Source organism: Dromiciops gliroides, chromosome 3, assembly GCF_019393635.1.
Source record: "Dromiciops gliroides isolate mDroGli1 chromosome 3, mDroGli1.pri, whole genome shotgun sequence".
NCBI classification, from domain to species: Eukaryota; Metazoa; Chordata; class Mammalia; order Microbiotheria; family Microbiotheriidae; genus Dromiciops; species Dromiciops gliroides.
In genome coordinates this window covers 483,365,918-483,390,943 of record NC_057863.1, presented here as the reverse complement: position 1 = coordinate 483,390,943, position 25,026 = coordinate 483,365,918, and the positions used below count along the sequence as shown (strand labels likewise).

The following is a 25,026-nucleotide window of genomic DNA, read 5'->3' as shown; positions in this document are numbered from 1 at the left end:
CTGAGGAAGTAAGCTTTTGTATCCTCTGGAATTAAAATCCTATTGATGCTATTTGGCTGCTGCTCTAGTAACTGGCTGCTTGAACTCTTGAGTTATTTTTGCTAGAGAAAACTCCCACTTGAAATAGATGATGCATTAAATACCTAGGCATATGGTTACATTCCCATCTTGCTTTTAAGAATTCAATATCAAAAGAGCTGTGAAAATGACGTATTATAGCTTTGAAGCCCCATTTCAAGAATTAGATGTTTACAATCACATAGAAAGGCTACGTCTAGGCACAAGGCCCAGTTCTTGATTATACGAATACTGATTTCTCAATGTATGAGTTGTGGTTTGTTGTTGTTTTTTAACTTGACTTTGAATATAGGTATATTCTACTATAAGCAAATTTGGGTGAAACTAGCTTTATAAATCAAATTAGGAAATGGTTATTCATATAACAAAAAAGGGTTCACTGCTATAGTCACAGGGGGGTTAAAGCACAATTCTTCTAGATTAAATATCTGAGGCCAAATCTGAACTCAGGAAGAAGAGTCTTCCTGGCTTGAGGCCCTGCCCTCTGCACTACCTAGTGCACTATCCACTGTACAACCTAGCTGCCCCTAGGGGACTTCACTACTGATTGGAAAGTGCTAAGAGGCTACCGGAAAGACAATAGCTTAGGGTGAAGCTCTTCATTTCAGTGCCATCAGAGACAGCAGACAAAGTATGTCTCCTTCATGAAGGGTTTTAGTACAACCTTCTCCTTCCTGCCTCCCAGGATTCCTAAAGCTAGGATATTATTGCTTATTCCTAGGATAAGCTCAGAGTCAACCCCCATTCATTTACCCCTGCTTTCCGAAAGTTTATCCTGTTCTCCATCTCCTACTTTGTGTCCTGACTTCACAGTCACCTGAGCAAACATCTCCAACCTTGATCCTTTTCTGAATCAAGTCTCTGGCTACCCATACTTGGTGGAACCAAAAGGGTAACCTCCTGGCAATAATGTGTCAAGCCAGTAAAGAGTTAGGGGTAAGAAACCAAGAACCATGCTTAAGCAATGTCCAACCAAATCGCAGGTCTCTTTATATAACTTTGACCCACCTCAATTTACTTGGTATTACTCTCTAGAAAAAAATAGTGTAATATTTTTCATCATATGTAGGGGGAAAATAACAATGGTCTAGAATCTGGGATTCTCTCTCTCTATGGTAAATTGTCCTTTCTCAGAGGGATGTGATTGTCCTGATGTCTTAGAAAAAAACAAAGTACTAAAATCATGATATTCAATTTAATTATAAAAATACACATTTTTTTCTTTTTTTTTTAGATTCTAACAAACCTTTCTGGCCAAAAGGAAGGGCCTTGAAAATTACTAATAACTGATCGAAAACTTTAATTTAAAAAGGCAAGCTTCAAAGTCACTACAGTAGTAAAAAATGCCATAATTTACCTCCCTCTGATAACCATTAAGAGTACAAGCAAGTTTTGCAAGTAATTCTTGATGAAACGATATTCTATTATGATAAGCCTCTTAGGGCCAATGTTAAATGATTAGTCTGGTTATCATTCCTACTGACAGATATGTTGTATGTCAAGAACGTTTGGGCTCCTGGATCATAAAGCAAGTTACATTTAAATAGTCAAGATCCTAAATATTCGATTTTGAGTCAATTTTATGCTGACAGTACATGCTATGAAACTTGAATATATTGAACTTGAATATATAAGACAATATTTAATAATTAATAAGTTCAGCTCATTTGATTCTAATTTAGATCACTTATTAAGGGTTTTAACCCTGAAGCGAGGGAGGAGTAGAGAAGGAACTCCTGTTCTGCTCTCTATAGTTTGCATGCACACCATGTCAGATCTGAAACCATGCAACACATTAGCCTCTTAAAATTTTGCTATTAAGATGCAATGAGACAAAAAAGAATCAATTTTGTCCTAATATGGATTGCAGGAATTAAACTTCCTTTACTACAATCTTAGAGAAGTTATGAAAGACGAGAACCCTTTTCACAAAGTCAGCTTGACGAAAGACACCCTTCTCCTGTCACATTTTTCTCTGTAGCCTTTGAAGACAAAAATAAATAAGAACACAAATAAAGTCTAAACTCTGGAAGTCAAATAGAAAGAATACATGTCAGCACACTGAACTCTTGAAAGAAAAAGAAACATCCTAACTGTTCAATTCCTGTCATTGTAAAGTATTTTTATGATTTTTTTTTTACTTTACTCAGACAAGTTACAGCAAAAGGTATAAATTAATACAGATCACAGGTATATCAACATAGGCCAGGTACAGGATAGCCCAGAAAGAAAGCCTTTCCTCTAAAATAGAAATTGGGGATATGAACAGTTTGGGAAACTACTGCATGAATGGAGCAAATCAGCCTACCATAAAGAAACCACATCTCAGTTCATCAGTGGTCAGAGAGCAAATCTGAAAACATTGGTAAGAAAAGCATGTTCTTTTCCTAACAGTAATATTAAACTATCCTTGCATTGAAAACAACACTAATCATTCTATTTAGCTGATCTGAGGTTTGAAAAGAAAATCTATGACACCAATAATGCTCTTCTTCATCAAGAAAGACATCACTCCACATGTTAATATCATTGTTCACTCTGTCACTTATGACAGTTGCTGACATAATTTTTCTTTAAGAACTGTCAAAATATTTTTCTTCTCCTAATAAAAAAAATGGTAGAATATTTTAAACAGACCCTTCAAGGAAGAATATTTTATAGAAGCCAGAGACCAAGGTTCTAGTACTAGGTTCCTACTAACTTGTAGTATGATCTCTGAAAAATCACTTCACCTCCTCCAGTCTCAGTTTCCTTATCTGTAAAAGGAGAGGACTGGATATTACCCCTAAAGCACCTCCTAGTGCTAACATTCTGCAATTCTGTGTTTAAACACTAATGTCAGAAAAGCTGGTAGTAACATCTGGGCAAAGTTAGTTCTCATTACTCTAAGTGAAAACCAGGTGTTTCTCATGACAGTCTGTTTGACTAATTAATTGCCAGATACAATGTTTGGGTAATAAAGCTTTATGAAGCATGTCAGTTCTTTTAAAAAAAAAAAAAAAGGATGCCAGTGTAGTCTCTAAACAAGAAATGTCATCTAGCAGTTGGCTACACAGTGCCACTCACAAATAGGTTCAAGGGGATCCCCTGGGTGAGGGCCTTGGGATGAGAAAGGATCCCTCTCTTAGAAGGGGAGGGGGAGCCTTTGCTCAGGCTTCCAGGAACTATGAGGGCTTGAAGGATCACCTGAGCAAAAGAGGAAAGGGATACTGGGTTTAGGAGAGCAAGTATTCCAAACCGGAGAGGTCCATTGACTGCAACTGTTTTTTGTAGGGTTGTTTGTTGTTGTTTGGGGGAGTCGCTGGAAAGAAACAGCACCAGCATCCTAACTGTGCGTGCACGAAGGGTTTCTTCTTGCTCCTCCTCCCAATTGCGTGATTTTCTTACCTGACCCGGTTGTCGTGGAACTTGGTCTGCTGGGGCTGATTGAAGTAAATGGTGCGAGTGGGTGTATCCTCCAGGTCCGCAGTGGACGCGGTCCCGGACATCTCATCATCTGCTTTCTTGTAGCTGGAGGTGGTATAAACAGGTCCTGCAGCAAGCGACAGAGACAGGGCAGGAAAGAACACAAAAGAAGTCAGGAACCAGGCAAGAGGCGAGCAAACACTGGCAGCTGCTGGGGACGGAGCTGGGGGAAGGATGCTCTCAGCACGATGCCCAGGTCCCGCCTATGTACCTATCCCCTCCCTGGAGACTGCTGCTGCTGCTGCTCCCAGCTCCTCCCCCTCCCTCCCTGTCTCCTCCCCCTCCCCAGGCTTAGACTCCAGCAGAGCAGCAGGGCACAGAGGTGGCAGCAGCGGTGGCCGTCCCTTCCTCCCACCCCTAAGCCCGTCGCCCGCCCTCCCGCCCTAACTGGGGCTGGCGCAGGCGCTCGCTCCACCACCTACCACCTACCCCCTCCCCGGAACCCTGGCATCGCTGCGTTTAGGCACTGGAGCGGAGCGTGCCGAGGAGGAGCAGAGGGCAGGGCAGCAGGCCCCGCCGCCCGCAGGAGCTTGGGGCAGCTTCTGTCTGATGCAAGGAAAGTGCCAAATCCAAGGCCAGGCTTGGGCTGGGCTGAGGGAAGGGAGGACCGCTGAGCACCGAGGCTATTGTTCTTTGGCAACCCCAAGTCCCGGCAACACAGAACCCAGTTTGGTAATAAGGTAGAAAAAGACAAATTCTCACCCGTCGGGATTTAGGGAGATTGGGGGTGCAGCCGCCTCTATCCGAGGGGCGGACACGGGCGGGGCAGAATAATTGTGTTTCATTTTGATGGAGAGATGCAAAAGGATTTTGCTTGCAAGCAATGGATGGCACAAATTAGTCTTCAGTAGCTTTAAGAATAAGCCCTACTGGATAACGCAAGCAGCTCTAGCGCAGAGAATCTTCTACAAGTGTGCTACGGTTTGCACATCCCCCGCACCAGGGAGGATTCCCCATTCCTTGGTCCTAAGGACAGTCTCTTCCCGAGTTTGCCTGGCAACGTGAAACAATCCAGCCCATTCCCAGATTCACGGCCTTTTATTGCGTTAATTATCCTTTCTTTGGATACAACACAAACTTGACCCTTCCTTTATGATTATTTTTTCACCCCTATATAACCTGTTTCAGAATTAACATTTATGTAAAGGTAAATAGGTAAGAAAGGAAGTCAATAGCAGGTCTTATCGATCTCTAATCTGAGAAAACTAAAGATTCCGTCCCAAGTGTCAGGAAGAAGTCTTTTTACTTTCACTATTCACCTGCCCCAGTCCTAGTTGTACCCCCCCCAACATAGAAATATCTCATCAACTTCCTTAAGAAGTGCCTACTCAGGATGAATTTTTTTGTGTGGGATGACAAAACCATAGGACTACAACATCTTGCATGAAGACTCATTTTAGTTTCCTTAGGTATTTAAAAGCAATAATCTACACCCTATGGCAGCCAGTCATGTATATCTACCATATCGGTAAATAACCTGTCTCGTATCATTCCGGAAAATGACAAGTCCTTGGGAAGAGATGTCTCTTCCTATAGAGTATACCACATATATGTAGGAAATGTAGGAAATATTAAATTTGGAGAAATTATCAGGAACTATTGTGGAGGAGGTTGACTGTTAGTTTAGGGAAAACATCTCCCCAGAACAAGTAACCTTAGAAATCAAAGAAGCAGCTACTGGGTTACATAGACTCTCAGAGTGTCAAGGACAAGGATTTCTATCTTGTAGGTGGCTTCCACTATCACAGAGATTTTCTGCCCCACCAGGATATTCTGTTCAGACTAACCTCAAAGAAATTCCATATCCTACTGGGACAAACCTAATCTTTGGTACTCTCAAGACCCCAAGATTAATAGTTCTAATCCCTAAATTAACACATTCTCCCTAAAATCACCCAACATCCTATCCCTATTATTCAACCTCCCAAATAAAGTTGCTAAGCAGCCTGACCTGATAGGTTCCTTTTGCCTCTGGTACTGTCACCCTAAGCTTCTGTAAAACCCTGTTCTATGTGTATCTCCCTTTGTTCTGGGAGTTGCTATCTGCCTGAAAATTGCCCATCACCTGAAGCTAAACTTTTTATCTTGTCTCTTCATTTATTGACCTCCAGTCAAAACTGGGTCCATGATGGGCATAATTACTCTGTAAGAGGATCCTAAGACCTTTTGTTTAAGGAATTCCCTAACACTATTTCCTTTAGAATAAGAAAAGAAATCCGAAAATTCAATTGGTTTATTAACCTTTACTAAAAATTCACTGGGTGCATAGCACTTTATTTAGGAAACCATTCTTTTTTTTTTTTTTTTAAGAATCAGATGGTGGTTTATTTAGGGGCAAGGGAAGGGAAGGGAGGGGAGGGAAACCATGAAAGAAATCCTTGGACTTCTCATGGGGAGATAGGTATGGAACAAAGCACGTGGCTCTGAGGTACCAATCTCCAGAAACTATTCTTTTTTTTTTCTTGGCAGGGCAATGGGGGTCAAGTGACTTGCCCAGGGTCACACAGCTAGTGTCAAGTGTCTGAGGCTGGATTTGAACCCATGTACTCCCGAGTCCAGGGCCAGTGCTTTACCACTGCACCACCTAGCTGCCCCCGGAAACCATTCTTAAGACAGCTATATCAGAAACATGATAAAACGAAGCCAATAGAAATCATGGCCTTTTAGCAATATTTTCACTCATTCAGATCCATCTGAGAAATCCCCTTCCAATTCTCAGGGAAAAAACAAAACAAAACAACAAAGCAAAGATTTGCACAAGGAAATTATCTGTACTTTAATCTTCAAATAACATGCTCTACTAGTAATAAATCCTTATTACCTACATGTGTCAGTCACTAAAGCTATAAGCCCTTGAAGATGTTCAATAGTAGTACCTTCTGATGCTTCCTTCTCTGGTTTTGAATAGCAACTCTGTCATTTAGTCCCTGTAAGAGGCTGAACAAGGCATTCTACCCTCTGTAGACATGATGAAGAAACTGAGGGCCAGTCTCTTCTTCATGTTTATAAAAGGAGAGGGTTGGACTGGGTGATTCAAGATCCTCCTAGCTCTAAAAATCAATGAAATGTGACAGTCTTTCAGGTCACTTAGTTGATTTCTTCCCCTTATCACTGGTTAAGAAATTCTACAACTATCCCATCTAGGAATGTTATAGACCAGAGCCTTTACCAGGAGCCCTAAGGTAGGAACAGAACAAGCTATGTCAGGATTATTTTTTTTTCAGGGAAACGAGGGTTAAGTGACTTGCTCAGGGTCACACAGCTAGTAAGTGTCAAGTGTCTGAGGTCACATTTGAACCCAGGTCCTTCTGAATCCAAGGCCGGTGCTTTATCCATTGTGCCACCCAGCTGCCCCAGGATTATCTTTTCTCCTTCAAGGCATAAATCAACTTACTATCTCAGAGCCACTTCTCCAGCCTGCCCCCATCAATTCTCCTTATTCAAGAAATTAGAGGTGTATTTGAAAAGACAACTTACGAATATTTTTGGTATCTTATCTTTGTTTAAAGACAGTGTAACATAAATATAAAACCCCTTTCTCACTCATAATGCTAGCACAATGTGGCTGTTAAGGTGTAAGTGTCATAGGCTTTACTAGAACAAGTAAGAAATCTCTACATTGTAACCCTGAACAATGCTTTTATTTTGTATGCATGTATTGGTTGGTGTAACATCAATCTGCATTTACAGTGAGAATAGATGTGTGCACGCATACACATACACATGCCTACAAAAGAGGAAGGTAAAATCAAAGTAAATGTGCATCAATGCTTTCCTTTCCATTCCTTTTTCCTCCTACAAAAAGGATCTCAAAAGCTTGTTGGACAGTAGATTAGTATGAAAAAAGGAAAGGACATTTGGAGATCTTGCCATCAAGGAAACAGAAGCAATACCTCAAACCAAACATATTTCTTCTGTCTGAGGCCCCAAACCATCTCTACTTTCCAATTGCTACCCCCCTAATTTAGTCAATATTATACCATTCTCCCAATTACAAGTGTGAAACTGTCAAATCAACTCTGCAGTAATTTTTCTCTTTCATCCTCTAAATCAAAACTGGCACCAAATCTGCCCTTTAGCTCCAATCTACCCTCCTTCCCATAATCAGGATGGTTTTCTCCCCTTTTCACCCACTTATGGTCTAATCAAACTGGCTGACTTCCTTATTTATTAAGGATGCTACAATGTGTGCACTATACTAAGAACTGAAGATATAAAGAAAAGCCAAAGACAGTCCATGATTTTAAAGATCTCACAGTCTAAGGGGAAAAACAACATGCAAACAACTATGTACAAAGGATACATACAGGGGATAATAGTATGTCCTCCATCTAAGGAAAAAAAGTTATGTTGTAGTAAGATGACCTAGTGAGACTTTGGTAAGAATTAAAGAGCTGCAGAGGCTAAAAAAGACAGACAATTAACAGTAAAGAAAAATCTTTCCCAAAATAGACATTTCCTACCCTACAAAGTATAAGGTTTAAATACCATAATTACATATGTAGAGGCCAGCAAGACAACGAAGGCACCCCTTTAAGCAAAGACTATATTCATACCTTAGTCCCCAAACCATTTTTCTACCTATAAGATTCTTAGAAGAGTTTGGAAGGAATAATAATAATAATAATAATAATAATAGCAATAGCAATAACTAAAAGCCCTAAGGAAACATGGAGTGATCTACCAAAGGAAAAGGCTTCTAAGTAAGTGAAGAAGAATTTGTAGAAAGGAAGAGCAAACCCCTCCCCCTTCTCCAGCCTGGAGGAGATAAATAGCCTCAGAAATAAGGTGATTACAGGAGATCGGAAGAGCAACCCGCTGTAAAGAGACACCTGCATGGCCTCACCTGTCCACCAGCAGCTGCCCAGAAGTAAAGCATCCTTCTCTACCCAGTCTTGCAATCAAGAGTCCAGTGAGAAATCCATATAGTCACCAAGTGACCTACCTGGCCTGCTTTAGCAGATTAGTCCAAACAGATTAAGACATCGAATCCTAGGAGGGAGCCCAGATAAGCTACCAGGACAGCAGGGAGTGACACACCAAATTTTGTGAGAATCCTCTGGAGAAGGGACTTCAAGGTCCTATGATTCAGATTCTATCCCTTACACTTGTGCCCAACAACTATTGTACTCTGAGTTCTTGCCCATTCTTCCCTCTTCTGTATTCTGGGTCTATTTGTTGGAAAGTGTACCCCTGGGGTTAAGGGAAAATGATCTGTAATTACTGAAGTTGCTAAGCCATCTGAGTGAATACCTTTGTCAGAGATCTAAGTCTACTGGCTTGTCTTGTTTTGTATTTATTTATTTAGAGACTGGGTCTCCCTATTTCACCAGGCTGGAAATCTAGTAGCTATTCACAGTCTGATCAATCAATAACAATTTATTTTTGACTATTGTTTTTCAGTCTTGTCTGATTCTTCATCACCCCATCTTGGGTTTTCTTGGCAAATATACTGTAGTGGTTTGATGTTCCCTTCTCTAGGTCATTTTACAGATGAGGAACCAAGGCAAACAGGGTTAAATGATTTGCCCAGAATCACATAGCTAGTAAGGGTGTGAGGTCAGATTTGAACACAGGTTTTCCTAACTCCAGGACCACCACTCTATATACTGTGCCATCCTTACTGGCAACTAATATGTGACAGGCACTGTGCTAAGCAATGGGGATCCAAATATGGGGGGGGGGAGATAGTTCCTTCCCTGGAAGAATTTACAAACTAATAAGGGAAAACAATACACAAAAGGAAGCTATAAATAAAGGGTGGGGGGACCCAACTCTAGACTATGGTGGAGAAGTCAGAAGTCCTAATATAGTACAGTCAGATGAGAAATGAGGAGGTCTAACCAATCCTACAATCAAAGAGACAGAAGGGAGTGATGAGGTAGAGTTGTGATCCCACTATTGATCTACATAGAAGCTTTGACCAGCCCCATTTCCAAACTAGGACTGTTCACCCTTCTTTAAGCAAGATGGTAACCCCTTCTACCCCCCTCCAGAGGCTCACCATGTTGGTGCTGGACTTAGGGTGAACATTCAATCACCTTAGCCTTACTGCCGCTCAGAACTCTTGAACTCAAGTGATCCAGTTTCAACTGACTTGGTAGATATTTGCCACTAAACTGAACCTACTGGCTGATTAAGGGGAAGCACATCTGTTTGGGCTTGAGAACTAAAATTTAAAAGGATAGCCACTTACTAGCTGTGTGACCCTGGGCAAGTCACTTAACCCTCATTGCCCCACCAAAAAAAAAAAAAAAAAAAGGATAGCCACCCAGGTTACCCCTACAATCTTTGAAGTAGTAACAGTCACCCCTCTCAAAACCCAATTGGTTAATAGAAGTGTGAACTGGGCATGTAAACCCTGAAGGGGTTCTCTCCTAAAACAACAAGGAGAGTCATCTTAGATGGCAAAGAAATGAGTCTGCAGGGTTGTGCAGAACCATTCTCAAAGGGAAGCCTCTGCTCTAGTCACCTGATCCAAGGTGAAACCAAAGTAATTCCAAAGTTAGACAATGTTCTCTCTCCTTCCCCAAATCACCAGATACATTTCTATGAAATAAGGAGAGTAGCTGAGAAGCCTCACCTATTGCCCTAAAGCTGTGTATAATACTGTGTGGGGGTGAGGGTCCCGGGCAGGGAGGCCAACTAGCAAACTCTTGTAATAAATAGCCCAGGTGTGAAGTGATGTGGACCTGCACCAAGGTGGTGGCAGCATCAAAGTAGAGGAATGAGTGTGTAAGAGGTCATCTGAAGGCAAAAACCACAGGATTCAACCACTGACTGGATATGGGTAGAGGAGGGTGAGAAAAGAAATGAGTAGTTGGGGATGAATATCCAGGGTGTAAGCCTGGGTGACTGGGAGGATGGTAATATCCACAACAGTAATATGGAAGTTAGGAAGGGGGGAAAGAAAATTAGTTTAGTTTTAGTCAAGTTGTACTTGAGTCATCTACAGTTTGAGATGCCTAAAAGGCAGATGGAGATATGACTGGAAAAAAATCCTTTAGGCATATTATATCCCTGGGGGCAGCTAGTTGGCATAGTGGATAAAGCACCAGCCCTGGATTCAGGAGGACCTGAATTCAAATCCACCCTCAGACACTTGACACTTACTAGCTATGTGACCCTGGGGAAGTCACTTAACCCTCATTGCCCCCCAGCCCACACACACAAATTGTACCCCTAGAGATAACAGGATGTCTTGCACACAGTCAGCAGTCAGGTAGTCAACAAGTATTTCTTCTAAGTGAAATTGAACAAATATGAAGGATTGCATTTACTCAGTTGACTGCTCTCTCCCTTCTGAATACTCTAACTGGGCTTCAAAAACATTTCTCACCTCCCTGGTTCTCTCTGCTCCCACTCCAAATGTGTCTGACTGCTCTTTCTGCTTCTCCTTCACTTGTTCATCTTTCTGTAGCTCCTTAAGTGTTTTCCAAGTCTGCCCTGGGTCCTCTTCAACCTCTATAATCTCTCTTTTGGGGACTTCATCTGCTTCCAATTTGTTCAATTAACATCTTTATACATATGACTCCTATGTACCTAGTTTAATAATTAATCTATGCAGTTAGCCATACTCTCCTGGACTTTTGTTTCTTTCCTTCCAAATGTCTGCTTGGCAATTCCACCTCAGTGTCCCATTGACACCTCAAACTCAACACATACAAAACTTAAATTCTTTTCCTCAAAACTGCACCTCCTCTTACTTTCTAGTTTCATTTAATTCTATTACCACCATCTCAGTTATCTACTCTCAAGGCCTAACCCTATTCTTCCTCAAAAGCGTTTTGCTTCTGACTCCTGCCTCCTCCAATTGTCCTTCCCTTCTATCAGCACCACCCTCCCTTTCTTATCCCCTTCCCTTCCTACTTTCCTGTAGGGTAAAAAAGCTTTCTATATCCAATTGAATGTGTATGTTAGTCCCTCTTTGAGCCAAATCCAATGATAGTATGATTCAAGTGCTCCCCCCTGCTTCCTCCATTTCCACTCTACTATAAAAGTTCTTTTCCCACCTTTTATGTGAGATAACTTAGTCCATTCTACCTCTCCCTTTCACCTTCTACCATTGTACACAGCTAGGAAGTGTTCAGACACTTCTAGATTTGAACTCAGATCTTTCCTGACTCCAAGCTTAGTACTCTATCCAATGTGCCACCTAGCTGTCCTTGTAGAATACAGTATTAATGGTGTGTTTTTTCTTCAACATTTCCTACACTTGCAGATCTCTTCCCAAAAGCAGAACACAAAAGCTGCATAGGTAAATTTTAGCTAGAGATAAAGAAAAGTTTCCTAACCACTAGAGCTCTCCAAAAGTAAAATGGGTTCTTTGTCCTTGGAGGTCACTAGGCAGAAAATGGCTGACCACTTGTTAGGTCTGTGGTACAGACAGCACTGCTCCTCTTAGGGTTAGATTACTGCTCCATGGTTGCCTTTTCCCTTGTGCTTACACCTTGTTTCTTTTACTAGGTTAAAAACTCCTTAAACACATTTCTCCTTTGTATACCTCACTGTGCCTAGCACACTAATGAGTCAAACAGTAGGCATTAAATCTCCAAGGAATAAAACTTTTCCTCAGAAACCCATTCAGATGTTCACATCAAATAGGATTTATTATATTTAACCTAAATCCCTCTTACTTAAGTTTGAACTAATTTTGTTTTCATTTTTTTTCTTGAACTCCACAGAAGAAGTAGCCCTATCATCTATGTACTTGATGACTGGACATCCCTTAAAATCTATTGAAGCCAGGGCCCAAGACAATGAGGCAATTATCCCAGGCACCTTTGGAAAGGAAGCAATAGAGACCCTGACATTTCCAAAACAGTTCCCCCAGCTTGAAGCCTGAGTTCTCCCACATCCTCAACCAATGAAAGCTGGCCTTAAAAGAGCCCTTAGAGATGAGAATCAGGATATTTTTCATTAATTTGCTGTGCAAATGCAAAATACCACAGTAATTCTAGCTTTACTATGAAAAACAAGGTCTAAGACCATACCATGCATCAACTTTCCCAAACGCCATCTCTCCAGATACTGCATCTGTGCTGCTTTTACCCCAGTATTTTAAGGAAATAATGACTGGCAAAGCAAAACGGTGATATTGATGAAACAGGATTTCATTTTGCTGCAGAAATGACAAAGCTCTCTCGTCCTTTTTTGGGGTCATGGGGAGACAGAGTGGAGAAATAAGAGATAGAGACAGGACATTCAGGATACAGTGTTCTTGCATACAGTAGGCATCCAAATATATGCTGACAGGCGCCTATACTTTTTAAAAAATTAAATGCTGAGAATGGAGTTTAGTCTTTGAAACCAGATCCTTACCAATCCAAGCATCAAAACTCACAGGTTTCCATGGTTCCGTGAATGTCAATGGTGCTAGGATTCCTAATTAGAAGCCAATATCAGTAGAACCTAATAATCACATGAGACACCCAGTTACCAAAGCAGAGATGAAGTCAGGTGTATGAGTAGCTAAGAATTAATGAGCATGTGTAATTTTCAAAAGTCAGGTCTAGGCAGAAGGAAAGGAATTCAGCTAAGCAGGTCTCAGTTTAACAGGCAAACAGTTATTAAATGCAAAACAAGGTAAAAAAAAGTTCCAAATCCAAATTGATAGAAGGTAAATCAGAAAAAGGTACCAACAGTATGGCAACATGTACTTTTTTGTGAGAGAAGGTCTGGTTCAGTTACAAGCTTTATCACTTCAAGCTACCAGGATGGGAAGAAATAAACTACACTAGGCAGCTACACCTGGAAGAGGAAGGAGCAAGACTTCAGGGATAGGTTCTGACATTTAATAAGGGAAGAAAGAAATACAGACGTCAAAGCACTGAGTATGTATGTATGTATGTATGTCCATATGTCAATATCCCAGTATAGTAACCTAGGATATCATCCTGGGATTGACTACTGAGGTTTTACTATGAGCCCTGACACAGAATATTGGTTAGGCAGGTAATAATAATAATAATTAATAATAGTAATAATAATAATAGCCAACATTTGTATAGCACCTACTCTGTGACAGGCACCATGCTAAGTGCTTTACAAATATAAAGATAAGAGCTTGGAAAAGAAACAAAGCTTAAGAGTTATTAATGAAAAAAAAAATAAGGAACAAGGGTAAGCTAAGTTTCCATGACAATGGTTGTGAACGTATTAAGGAAAAATAAATCTTGAAACTGCAAGATCAAACTTGAAACACAGGTCTAAAGTTAACTTCTTACCATGCTTACATTTAACACTGATAGGTATAAATTAATACTTATTTAAGACCTACTGTTTGGCTGATTCCTATGCCACGCACAGTCACAGAAAAGGACAGAGGAGACATATGTTCAAGGAGGTTATGACATGGTAATAGAAAAAAGGTAAATACAGTTGAAAAGACGACCATAGTTCAATGGTAATTCTTATGCCTACTAGAGGGGCTCCCTATACCACACACCTGACAAATGGTCACCCATTCTCTACCCAGAGACCCCCAAGAACAGAGAAGCCCTCCACTTAGCTGAGGCAGTCCATTTATCTTTTGGAAAGCTCTATTGGAGCCAAAAACTACCTTAGTAACCTCCCTGTATTGGCCCAATTTCTGCCATCAGGCTAGAACAAATATCATTCCTTTTTCCACATGATAGCCCTTCAAAAACCCCAAAATAGCCATCATACACTCTGTTCTCCACCCCAACCACCCCAAGTCTTTTTTCTAGGCTAAATATTCCCATTGTTACCAATATACCATACCATAGGAGATTCTTTCCAGCCCAAATATAGAAGCTAGGATAAGCTCCTTGAGAGCAGGGACAGTCTTTTGCCTCCTTTTTGTATCCCCAGAGCTTAGCACAGTGCTTGGCATACTTTTTCACATAACAGGTGCTAAATAAATGTTTATTTATTGATTGGAAGGCTTTACAGAAAAGGGAGGATTTGATCTACAAATTATTTAAGTAGCTTGAGAGGAAGAAAAGAACCAAATATTAGTAAAAGTTGAAGGGACCAACATAAGCAAAAGAAGAAGAGAGGGAGAAACTACACAGCAGATCACAAGATAGAGAATATCCCTATCTGGCTAAAGCAATAAATTAGTACTACTAGGTACTAGTGGAAAATAAGACTGAAAATGAAGTTTGAAGACAAGTTTGGTAGGTTAAGCAAACTGGATATTACCCTGTAAATGAAACAGGAAGGTATGGAAGTTCCTTATGTATCTGTTTTTACCATCACTGAACGATATTTTAGTGTTTCCTCTAAGCCAAATATTCTGCTGGGGGGGGGGTGGTTAGGCAGAGGTCAGGAAAACTACAAACATGTATCAGATTTCCTCTACCCTTAAGGAGCTCTCAGCATGGTTGGGATAAGGATGTTCACAAATAACCATAATTTAAGGAATGAAGTGCTAAAGTGGTTTGGAGGAAATAAATTTCTCCTAGCTAGGGTGATTAAGGAGGCTTCATGAAAAAGAAGGTGGCACCTGAGCTACGCCTTGCAGGATGTATTAACAGAAGTGATGGAACAGAAGGAAGGCAGAAGGAATGACTATCTCAATGTTGTTTGCAAAGCCACGGCTCCTTGAAGCTTCAAATGTTTCTACTTATATCACATGGTGGGAATTGTCCATATGTCTGAATATCACTGCACCCAATTAATTGAAAAACTAGTTTCCCTCTTTTGCATGGTAACTGGCAACAGAAGTAATTCAAGAAGCTCATTTCATTACATATGTATGATATGTTGCTGAGGATGATGTTAGGGAAGGTTTTTTTAATTCTGTAAACAAATTTTATTACCATTTGTAACACCTTTTTGTGTGAAATGTGTTTTCTGACATTGGTATAAAGACAAAATATCTACCCCAATCAATGGCTGAACGACGATTTCGAATGACAATATCAACAGTACCACACTGAGATTTTTTTGAAAGCAAAAAGCCTACCCATCACCTTAGTATTATAGTTGCTTAAGTTAAAAATATGAAAATTTTAAGTGATCAATGCTATGAATAACAGTTGATATATTAAATATCAGGGTCAGGGTGGACTTTCAACAGGCTAGAATGATGGTTTGAACTTAATAAGACTGCATTTATCCCTCTTAAATTTCAAGCCTTACACTTCAATATACATACAGTAAAGGGTGGGCGACATATGGCAAGACAACGTTCATGTTCAAGAAACCTGGGCACTAGGGGCAGCTAGATGGCGCAGTGGATAGAGCACCGGCCCTGGATTCAGAAGTACCTGAGTTCAAATCCGGCCTCAGACACTTAACACTTACTAGCTGTGTGACCCTGGGCAAGTCACTTAACCCCAATTGCCCCTCAAAAAAAAAAAAAAAAAGAAACCTGGGCACTTTAGTATCCTACACGCATGAGAGGAATTGAAAATGTGATAAGAAAGCCAAATTCTGATGAAATCTTTGGCTGCATTAACTGAAATACAGCATCTAGAACAAGAAAGGTGATATGTCTTACTCTATATATTTTGGTCTGGTCAAACCACATCTAGAGTACTGGTTCAGCACCAGCATCCCATTTTTGTAAGGTCACTGATCAGCTGGACCATGTCTAATGGTTGGTAAAGGGGCCTGTGATCATGCCTTGAAAGAATAAGTTGAAAGGACTGGTATTATGTATGTAGCCATGAGGGAAAAAGATTTAGGGGTAACAATAGCAGTCTTCAAGTATGTGAAGAGAGATTTGACTTGTACTGAATGACCCCTTGTCAGGAGTGTTATAGAGTGCATCCTTGCTCAGATATTCAATTCAATCAACACTTATTAAGTGTTTACTATGTGGCAGGTACTGGGTACTAAAAAAAATAGCTCCGGCCATTGTAGAGCTTACTTTCTAACGAATACAATAGGTTAATAATAGTAAATATAAGAAAATTTGAGGTGTAGAACACCAACTAGGGGAATGAAGAAAAGTCCAGACATAAGAAAAGGCCCTGAGGCAGTAGAAATTTGTGAAAAAGAAAGTAGGCCATTTGGGCTGTAACAATGAGTCCTTAAAGAAGTTAGATATGTGCTGCATCTGGAAAGATAAACTAGAGCCAGATTAAAAATAGCTTTAAATACCAACAGGAATTCTCCCATAGCTTTTAGGATAAAATACAGTAACTTGAAGTATGGGTTGTACTAGATGACCTCTGAGATTTTATGATTCTGTGACAAGGGTCATCTCCCATTTTCCTTCATTCATAGACTAAAAAACAAGGGCTTCATATTAGTTATTTTTGCTATAGTTCTAATAGTATGACCTTAGTTATTCTGAAATAGTTTTCACTAGAACCTAAAGTAAAAAACAAAAACAAAAACAAACCACACATGAAAGAATTGTACAGAAAAACTACACAGCATTATTTTCTATACGAACTTTAGTTCTGTAGCCATTATGGCCGAGAAGGGTACATGTAATGAAAGCACTAATATGATGCTCATTTGGGAAAAAAGACCAGAACCTATTTAAATATTCTATTAATGGTATTACTGCCTAATGCTCAATCCATTAGTGATCACTACTCAACTTCCGCCAAATTTATTGCTATGACTAGGCTTTCAAATTATGCCCATAGGGTGATGGGATAGAGTCTCAGAAGCGCTAAGTCAGGGCTGTCTCTTAAAGGCTGCATCATACAGACTCAGCCCTTATCAGAAAACTGAACCTCTGCCATGGGGCACAAAACACCTGGAAAAGGACATGCAATGACATATTTAATGATCTGCCTTCTCTGCAGGTCAACACACACCACAGAACAAACACAGACTTGCCTCCCTCAGGAAATTCCTCCTCAGGAGATCCAGACAAGGAAGCAGCACCCTTCCCAAGCCTTAGAGATTCACTTAAAGGCATCAGGATTAGTTAGTTTGGTAAGACCTAACGTTAGTAACTCCCCTCCTCAAATATGCTAACTTAACCAAGCAAATTGTGACCCATTCTACTTTTTCTCTATACTCAGTGCTGACTAAGCCTATCATGCTTTTGTTTGCTTCTCTAATAATCCTAACACTTTAAGTCAAAGCTTTTTAAACTGCAGTTCACAAACCTATATACAGTCATGTAACTGAATGTGGGGGGGTCACGAAAAATTTGTCAACAGTAAAAGGTTATGTATAGGGGGCAGCTAGGTGGCGCAGTGGATAGAGCACCGGCCCTGGAGTCAGGAGTACCTGAGTTCAAATCTGGCCTCAGACACTTAACACACACTTACTAGCTGTGTTACCCTGGGCAAGTCACTTAACCCCAACTGCCCCACTAAAAAAAAAAAAAAAAAAGAAAAAAAAAAGGTTATGTATACCTATTTTATATACCTATATGCCCATAGTCACATAAAAATTTCTCAGGCAAAGGGGCTGCAAATGGAAAAAATTTAAGAAGGCCTGCTTGAAATGATATTTTGAATCTTAAGTATGACATAGGAATTTATTAGGCTATAATAACTCTTAGTGAGGTGGTTAAAAAATGTGGGGATGGTAGAGGGGTATAAAATGATTCTGAAAATCTTCAATTGCCATTTGAGAAACCCCTCCCTGTTGCTTCCTCATGTACCACTCAAGCCCTTCACCCACACACAAAATACTGGGATCCAACAGATATTGATAGAAAAGACAAAATAAAGGTCAATGCAGCTTTCAAATCTATCCTTCTCAAAAAACATACATCTTAGCTACCCTATGCTTCTTAGGAAAGCAACACTGAAAATAGAAGTATTGACATCTTGAACTAGTTATTTTCAGTCCAAACCAAAGTACATCAAGACTCCCTCACTGTAGATTCTGCCTTTAATAATAATAATATATAATGTAATTTATATAATAAATATCATAATATTTACTGTCAATTTTTCCAATGCTGACAAGCTGCTATCCTATCTAAAAGGCTAGTCCTTTGGGTTTCCTCCAGCAGGCAGTGTGACAGCATGAAGGGAACATAGTAGAACAAAGACTGGACTTGGAGCCAAGAAAGGTCTGGGTTTGAATTCTCCATTCAATTTTTAATTCAATTCTAGTATACATAAAGAATTCTAAAGAGTCAAGTATTATAAATAATAATTTCATCAAACTTGAAGGATAGACAATAAATCCACAAAAATCATCAGCATACAATACCAGTACAAGGAGGAAAAGACAGAAAAAGAAATTCCATTTAAAAGTCGTACAGAAAACATAGAATACTTGGAAATCTACCTTCTAAAAATACACAAGAACCATATAAATACAACTATAAATAATTGTTTACAGAAATATAAACCTATGTAATTGGGAAAATATTGTTTGCTCATAGGTAGAATGAGCCAATATAATAAAAATGCCAAATACTACTTAAATTAATTCACTTATTCAATGCCATAGCAAATTACCAAATGATTATTTTATAAAAATAGAAAAATGATAACAAAATCCATGTGGAAGAAAAAAGAAAAAATTGAATTCTGCGTTTAGCACTTATTAATGAAGATTACAGAGGTCCCTTTGTTGGCACTAGGAACGGGACTCTATTGCATTGCCCATAAACAGAACTGGGTCGCAGTCCCAGGGTGAGGAAGAGCATTAGCATACCAGAGCATTTTGCAGCAAGGGAGTGAAGACCCTGGTCATGCTTACAAAGAAAAAAAGAATGTTTGTAGTCACTCACAGACCACGGCATAGGCCAGGTGGGGAGTAATACACCTCAGAAGATCTGAAAACTCACAAATTCCCCAGGACTAGTTCTGAAAACAGCTACACAAAAAACCTAAAGTATGGAACAGTGCATATTCCACCCTAGGAGCATGGCCCAACTTTAACATCAGGTTAAAAGTCAAGAAAGAGGCTGGAAAAATGAGCAAACAACAAAAAAAGAACCTGACCATAAAAATTACTGTGGTGACAGAGAAGATCAAAACACAAACTCAGACAAAGACAAAGTCAATATAGCTACATCCAAAGCCTCAAAGAAAAATGTGAATTGCTCACAGGACTTCAGTGAAGAGCTCAAAAAAGATTTTTTAAAAAGCAAATAAGAGAGGTAGAGGGAAAATTGGGGAAAGAAATGAGAGTGGTGAAAGAAAATCATGACAAAAAGAATCAATAGCTTGGTAAAAGAGGCACAAATAAATACTGAAGAAAATAACACGTTAAAAAACAGAGGCAGGGCAGCTAAGTGGCCCAGTGGAGAGAGCACTGGCCCTGGATTCAGGAGGACCAGAGTTCAAATCCAGCCTCAGACACTTGACACTTACTAGCTGTGTGACCCTGGGCAAGTCACTTAACCCCAACTGCCTCACTTTAAAAAAAAAAAAATACAAAAACACAGAGGCATTGTTGCAGCTAGGTGGTGCAGTAGATAGAGCACTGACCCTGGAGTCAGGAGTACCTGAGTTCAAATCCAGCCTCAGACACTTGACACTTACTAGCTGTGTGATCCTGGGCAAGTCACTTAACCCCAACTGCCTCATTTAAAAAAAAAAAAAACAACAGAGGCATTGGGGCAGCTAGGTGGCGCAGTGGATAAAGCACCTTCCCTGGATTCAGGAGGACCAGAGTTCAAATGCAGCCTCAGACACTTGACACTTACTAGCTGTGTGACCCTGGGCAAGTCACTTAACCCTCATTGCCCCGCAAAAAACAAAACAAAACAAAAAACAACAGAGGCACAAAAATTCACTGAATTCCTTCAAAACCAGAATTGGCTTTCTAAATATATAGAGAACTAATTTAAATATATAAAAATATAATTCATTCCCTAATTGATAAATGGTCAAAGGCTATGAATAGGCAATTTTCAGACAAAGAAATCAAAGCTGTCTATAGTCATGAAAAAATGTTCTAAATCACTAATAATCAGAGAAATGGAAACTAAAATAACTCTGAGGTAGCACCTCATACCTATCAGAGGGGCTAATATAACAAAAAAGGAAAATCTTGGATGGTGGAGGGGATATGGGAAAACTGGGACACTAATGCATTGTTGGTAGAGTTGTGATCCAACCATTCTGTACAGCAGTTTGAAACTATACCCAAAGGGCTATCAAACTGAGCACATCCTTTGATCCAGCAATACCACTACTGGGTCTGTATCCCAAAGATATCCCAAAAAAGAGAAAAGAACCAATTTGTACAAAAATATTTATAGCAGCTCTTTTTGTGGTGGCTAAGAATTAGAAGTCAAAGGAATGCCCATCAATTGTGGAATGGCTGAACAAGCTGTGGTACGCGATTGTAATGGAATATTATTGTGCTATGATAAATGATAAGCAAGATGATTTCAAAAAACTTGGAAAGACTTACATGAACTAACATATAGGGAAGTGAACAGAGCATTGTACACAGTAACAGCAATATTGTTTGATGAAGAATTGTGAATGACTTGGCTATTCTCAGCAATACAATGATTCAAGACAATCCCAAAGGACTTATGATAAAGCATACTATCCACCTCCAAAGAAAGAACTGATATTGACTGAATACAGTTTGAAGCATGCTATTTTTCACTTTCTTTTTCTTCTTTTATTCAAGTTTTCTTATATGGAAATGTTTTACATAATTGCACACATATAACCTATATCTGATTGCTTATTGCTTCAGGGAAAGGGAAGCAGAGGAAAGAAGAGGGACAGAATTTAGAACTCAAAATTTTAAGTAAAAATTTTTATTAAATTTTTTTAAAGCAGAATTGACTAAATTGAAAAAGATGCAACAATTCACTGAAGAAGAACTTTTGAAAAAGTAGGATTAACCAAATGAAAGAGGATCAGCAAAAGTTTACTGAGGGAAATAATTCCTTAAAAATTAGAATTGGGGGGCAGCTAGATGGCGCAGTAGTTAAAGCACCGGCCCAGGATTCAGGAGTACCTGAGTTCAAATCCAGCCTCAGACACTTGACACTTACTAGCTGTGTGACCATGGGCAAGTCACTTAACACCCATTGCCTAAAAAAAAAAAAAAAAAAAAAAAAATTTAAAATTGGGCAAGTGGATGCTAATGACTCTGTGAGACCTCAAGAAATAATAAAATCAAATCAAAAGAATGAAAAAATAGAAGAAAATGTGAAATATCTCAGCAGAAAAATTACTGACCTGGAAAATAGATGGAGAGATAATTTAAGAATTATTGGACTAGGGGGCAGCTAATGGATAAAGCACTGGCTTTGGATTCAGGAGGACCCGAGTTCAATTCCGGCCTCAGACACTTGACACTTACTAGCTGTGTGATCTTGGGCAAGTCACCTAACCCTCATTGCCCCACCAAAAAAAAAAAAAAAGGAATGAAAAAAGAATTACTGACTACCTGAAAGCCATTATTAAAAAAAAGAATCTAGACATCATCTTTCAAGAAATTATCAAGAAAACCTGCCATGATATTCTAGAACCAAACAGTTTAGTAGAAATTGCAAGAATCCACCAATTACCCCATGAAAGAGATCCCAAAATGAAAACTCCCAGGAATATTAGAGCCAAATTCTAATCCCAGATCAAACAGAAAATATTGTAAGCAGCTAGAAAGAAACAATTCAAATATCACAGAACACAGTCAGTATCACACAAGATTTAGCAGCTTCTACATTAAAGAAGTGAGTGGAGGGCTTGGAATATTGTAGTCCATTGGGCAAAGGAGCTAGGATTACCACCAAGAATAACCTACTCAGCAAAACTGGGTATGATCCTTCAGGGGAAAAATGATATTTCATTAAATAGAGGACTTTCAAGTATTCTTGATGAAAAGACTAGAGCTGAATAGAAAATCTGACTTCCAATATAAGACTCAAAGGAAACACAAAAATGTAAACAGGAAAGAGAAATTGTAAGGGATTCCAAAAGATTTGATTACATTCTTATATGGGAAGATGATACTTATAACTCATAAGAAATTTCTCATTATTAGAGCAGTTAGAAGGAGTATACAAATACAGAGGACATGGGTGTGAGCTAAATGTAATGGGATGATATCTAAAATATTAAGGGGTGAGGAAAGAGGAATACACTGGGAGAAGGCAAAAAGACAGAATGGGGTAAATTCTCTCACATAAAAGAGGTACAAGTGCTCTTTTATAGCAGAGAGGAAAATGGGGGAATAAAGGGGAAGCATATGAACTTTACTTTCATTGGAATTGGCTCAAAGAGGGAATAACATACACATTTAGTTGGGTATAGAAATATATCTTACCCTACAGGAAAGCAGAAGGGGAAGGGGATAAGAGAAGAAAGGGGTGCTGATAAAAGAGAGGGCCATGGCAGGTAGAGGCAGGAATCAAAAGCAAAACACATTTGAGAAAGGCTAGGGTAAAAGGAGAGAGTGAGTAAAATAAACAGGAGGAAAACTGGATGAGGGAAATACACAGTAATTATAACTGTGAAAAGATTTTTACAGCAAGTATCTCTGATAAAGGATTTATTTCTCAAGTATATAGAGAATCGAGTGAAATTTTTAAAATATAAGTCATTTCCTGACTGATAAATGCTCAAAGGATATGAACAGGCACTTTTCAAATTAAGTCATCAAAACTATCTATAATGATAGGAAAAATGCTCTAAATGACTATTGATGAGAGAAATGCAAATTAAAACACCTCATAACTCTCGGATTGGCTGACATGATAGAAAAGGAAAATGACAAATGGTGGAAGGAATGTGGGAAAACACACACTAATATATTGTTAGTGGAGTTGTAAACTGATTCAGCTTTCTGCACAGCAATTTGGAACTATGCCCAAAGGGCTATGAAACCGTGCATACCTTTTGATACAGCAATACAACTGTTCCATTTATAGCCAAAGATATCCCCACCAAAAGAGAAAAAGAACTATTTGTATAAAACTATTTATAGCAGCTCTTTTTGTAGTGGCTAAGAATTGGGGGAAAAAAGGAATGTCCATCAACTGGGAAATGGCTAAATAAGCTGTGTTATATGATGGTGATGGAATATTACTGTACTGTAAAATGACAAGCAGGATGATTTTAGAAAGGCCTGAAAAGACTTGTATGAACTGATGTATAATGAAGTGAGCAGAACCAAGAGAACATTGCTCACAGAAGCAGCAATATTGTTTGATGAAGAACTTTGAATGACTTAACTATTCTCAGCAATACAAGGATCCAGGACGATCCCAAAGGTTATGATAAAGCATACTATCCACCTCCAAAGAAAGAACTGATATTGAATGAACACAGGCTGAAGCATACTATTGTTTATTCAATTATTTTTTATAAAATGACTAAAATGGTAATGTTTTAAATTATTGCATATGTATCATCTATATCTGAATGCTTGCCACCTCAGGGAAGGAAAAGGGGAGGAAGGAAGGAGGAATAGAATTTGGAATTGAAAACTTTAAATAAAAATGCTAGGTAGCACAGTGGATAAAGCACTCTGGCTCTGAATTCAGGAGTACCTGAGTTCAAATCCGGCCTCAGACACTTGACACTTAGTAGCCGTGTGTCTCTGGGCAAGTCACTTAACCCCCAGTGCCTGGCCAAAAAAAAAAAATTATTAGAGAGGAAAAAAAAGAAAATATAGATCCTCAATAGATGCAGAAAAAAGCCCTTGAAAAATATAGCACTCATTCTTATTTAAAACACTAGAGGGGCAGCTAGGTGGCATAGTGGATAAAGCACCAGCCCTGGATTCAGGAGGACTTGAGTTCAAATCCGGCTTCAGACACCTGACACGTACCAGCTGTGTGACCTTGGGCCAAGTCACTTAACCCTCATTGCCCCACAAAAATTAAAAAATAAAATAAACACCAGAGAGAATAGGAATAAATAGAGCTTACCTTAAAAATGATATGTAACATTTATCTAAAACCATCAGTGAACATTACCTCTAATGGAGATAAGCTAGAAGCCTTCCTAATACAATTAGGAATGAAGCAAGGATGCCCATTATCACCTCTATTGTTTAATATCGTACTAGAAATGTTTAGCTACAACAATAAGTGAAGAAAAAGAAATTAAAGGAATTAGAATAGGCAATGAGGAAATGAAACTATCACTCTTTGCAGGTGATATGTTATCTTAGAAAATCCTAGAAAACCAAATAAAAAACTACTTGAAATTATTAACAACTTTAGCAAAGTTGCAGGATACAAAATAAACCCACATAAATCATCAGCATTTCTATATATTACCAACAAAGTCTAGCAGCAACAGAAAAAAAGAGAATTCCATTTAAAATAATTATAGACAATATAAAATACTTGGGAATCCACCTGCTAAGACAAACCCAGAAACTATAAGAACACGATTGTAAAACACTTTTCACACAAATAAAGTCAGATCTAAGCAATTGGAAAAATATTAAATGCTCATGGGTAGGTTGAGCCAATATAATAAAAGTGACAATCCTACCTAAATTAATCTATTTTTGTTATCATACTAATCAAACTACCAAAATATTTGATAAAGATTAGAAAAAATAATAACAAAGGGGCAGCTAGGTGGCTCAGTGGATAGAGCACTGGTCCTGGATTCAGGAGGACCTGAGTTCAAATCCGGCCTCAGACATTTAACA

The 25,026-nt window shown here is 39.1% G+C and overlaps 1 protein-coding gene across 5 annotated transcripts in view; it reads right to left on the bottom strand.

The window, feature by feature from the left end:
- Positions 1–25,026, bottom strand: part of ATP8A2 (ATPase phospholipid transporting 8A2) — a 787,448-nt gene that overhangs the window by 648,731 nt on the left and 113,691 nt on the right. For 4 of the 5 annotated variants that reach the window (XM_043998327.1, XM_043998326.1, XM_043998328.1 and 1 more), the window contains exon 2: positions 3,466–3,610. In XM_043998327.1, coding sequence (XP_043854262.1) covers positions 3,466–3,610 — 145 coding nt within the window. Of the gene's footprint in view, positions 1–3,465; positions 3,611–3,965; positions 3,981–25,026 lie in introns of those variants that run through there. The other variant, XM_043998330.1, reaches the window with a different exon arrangement.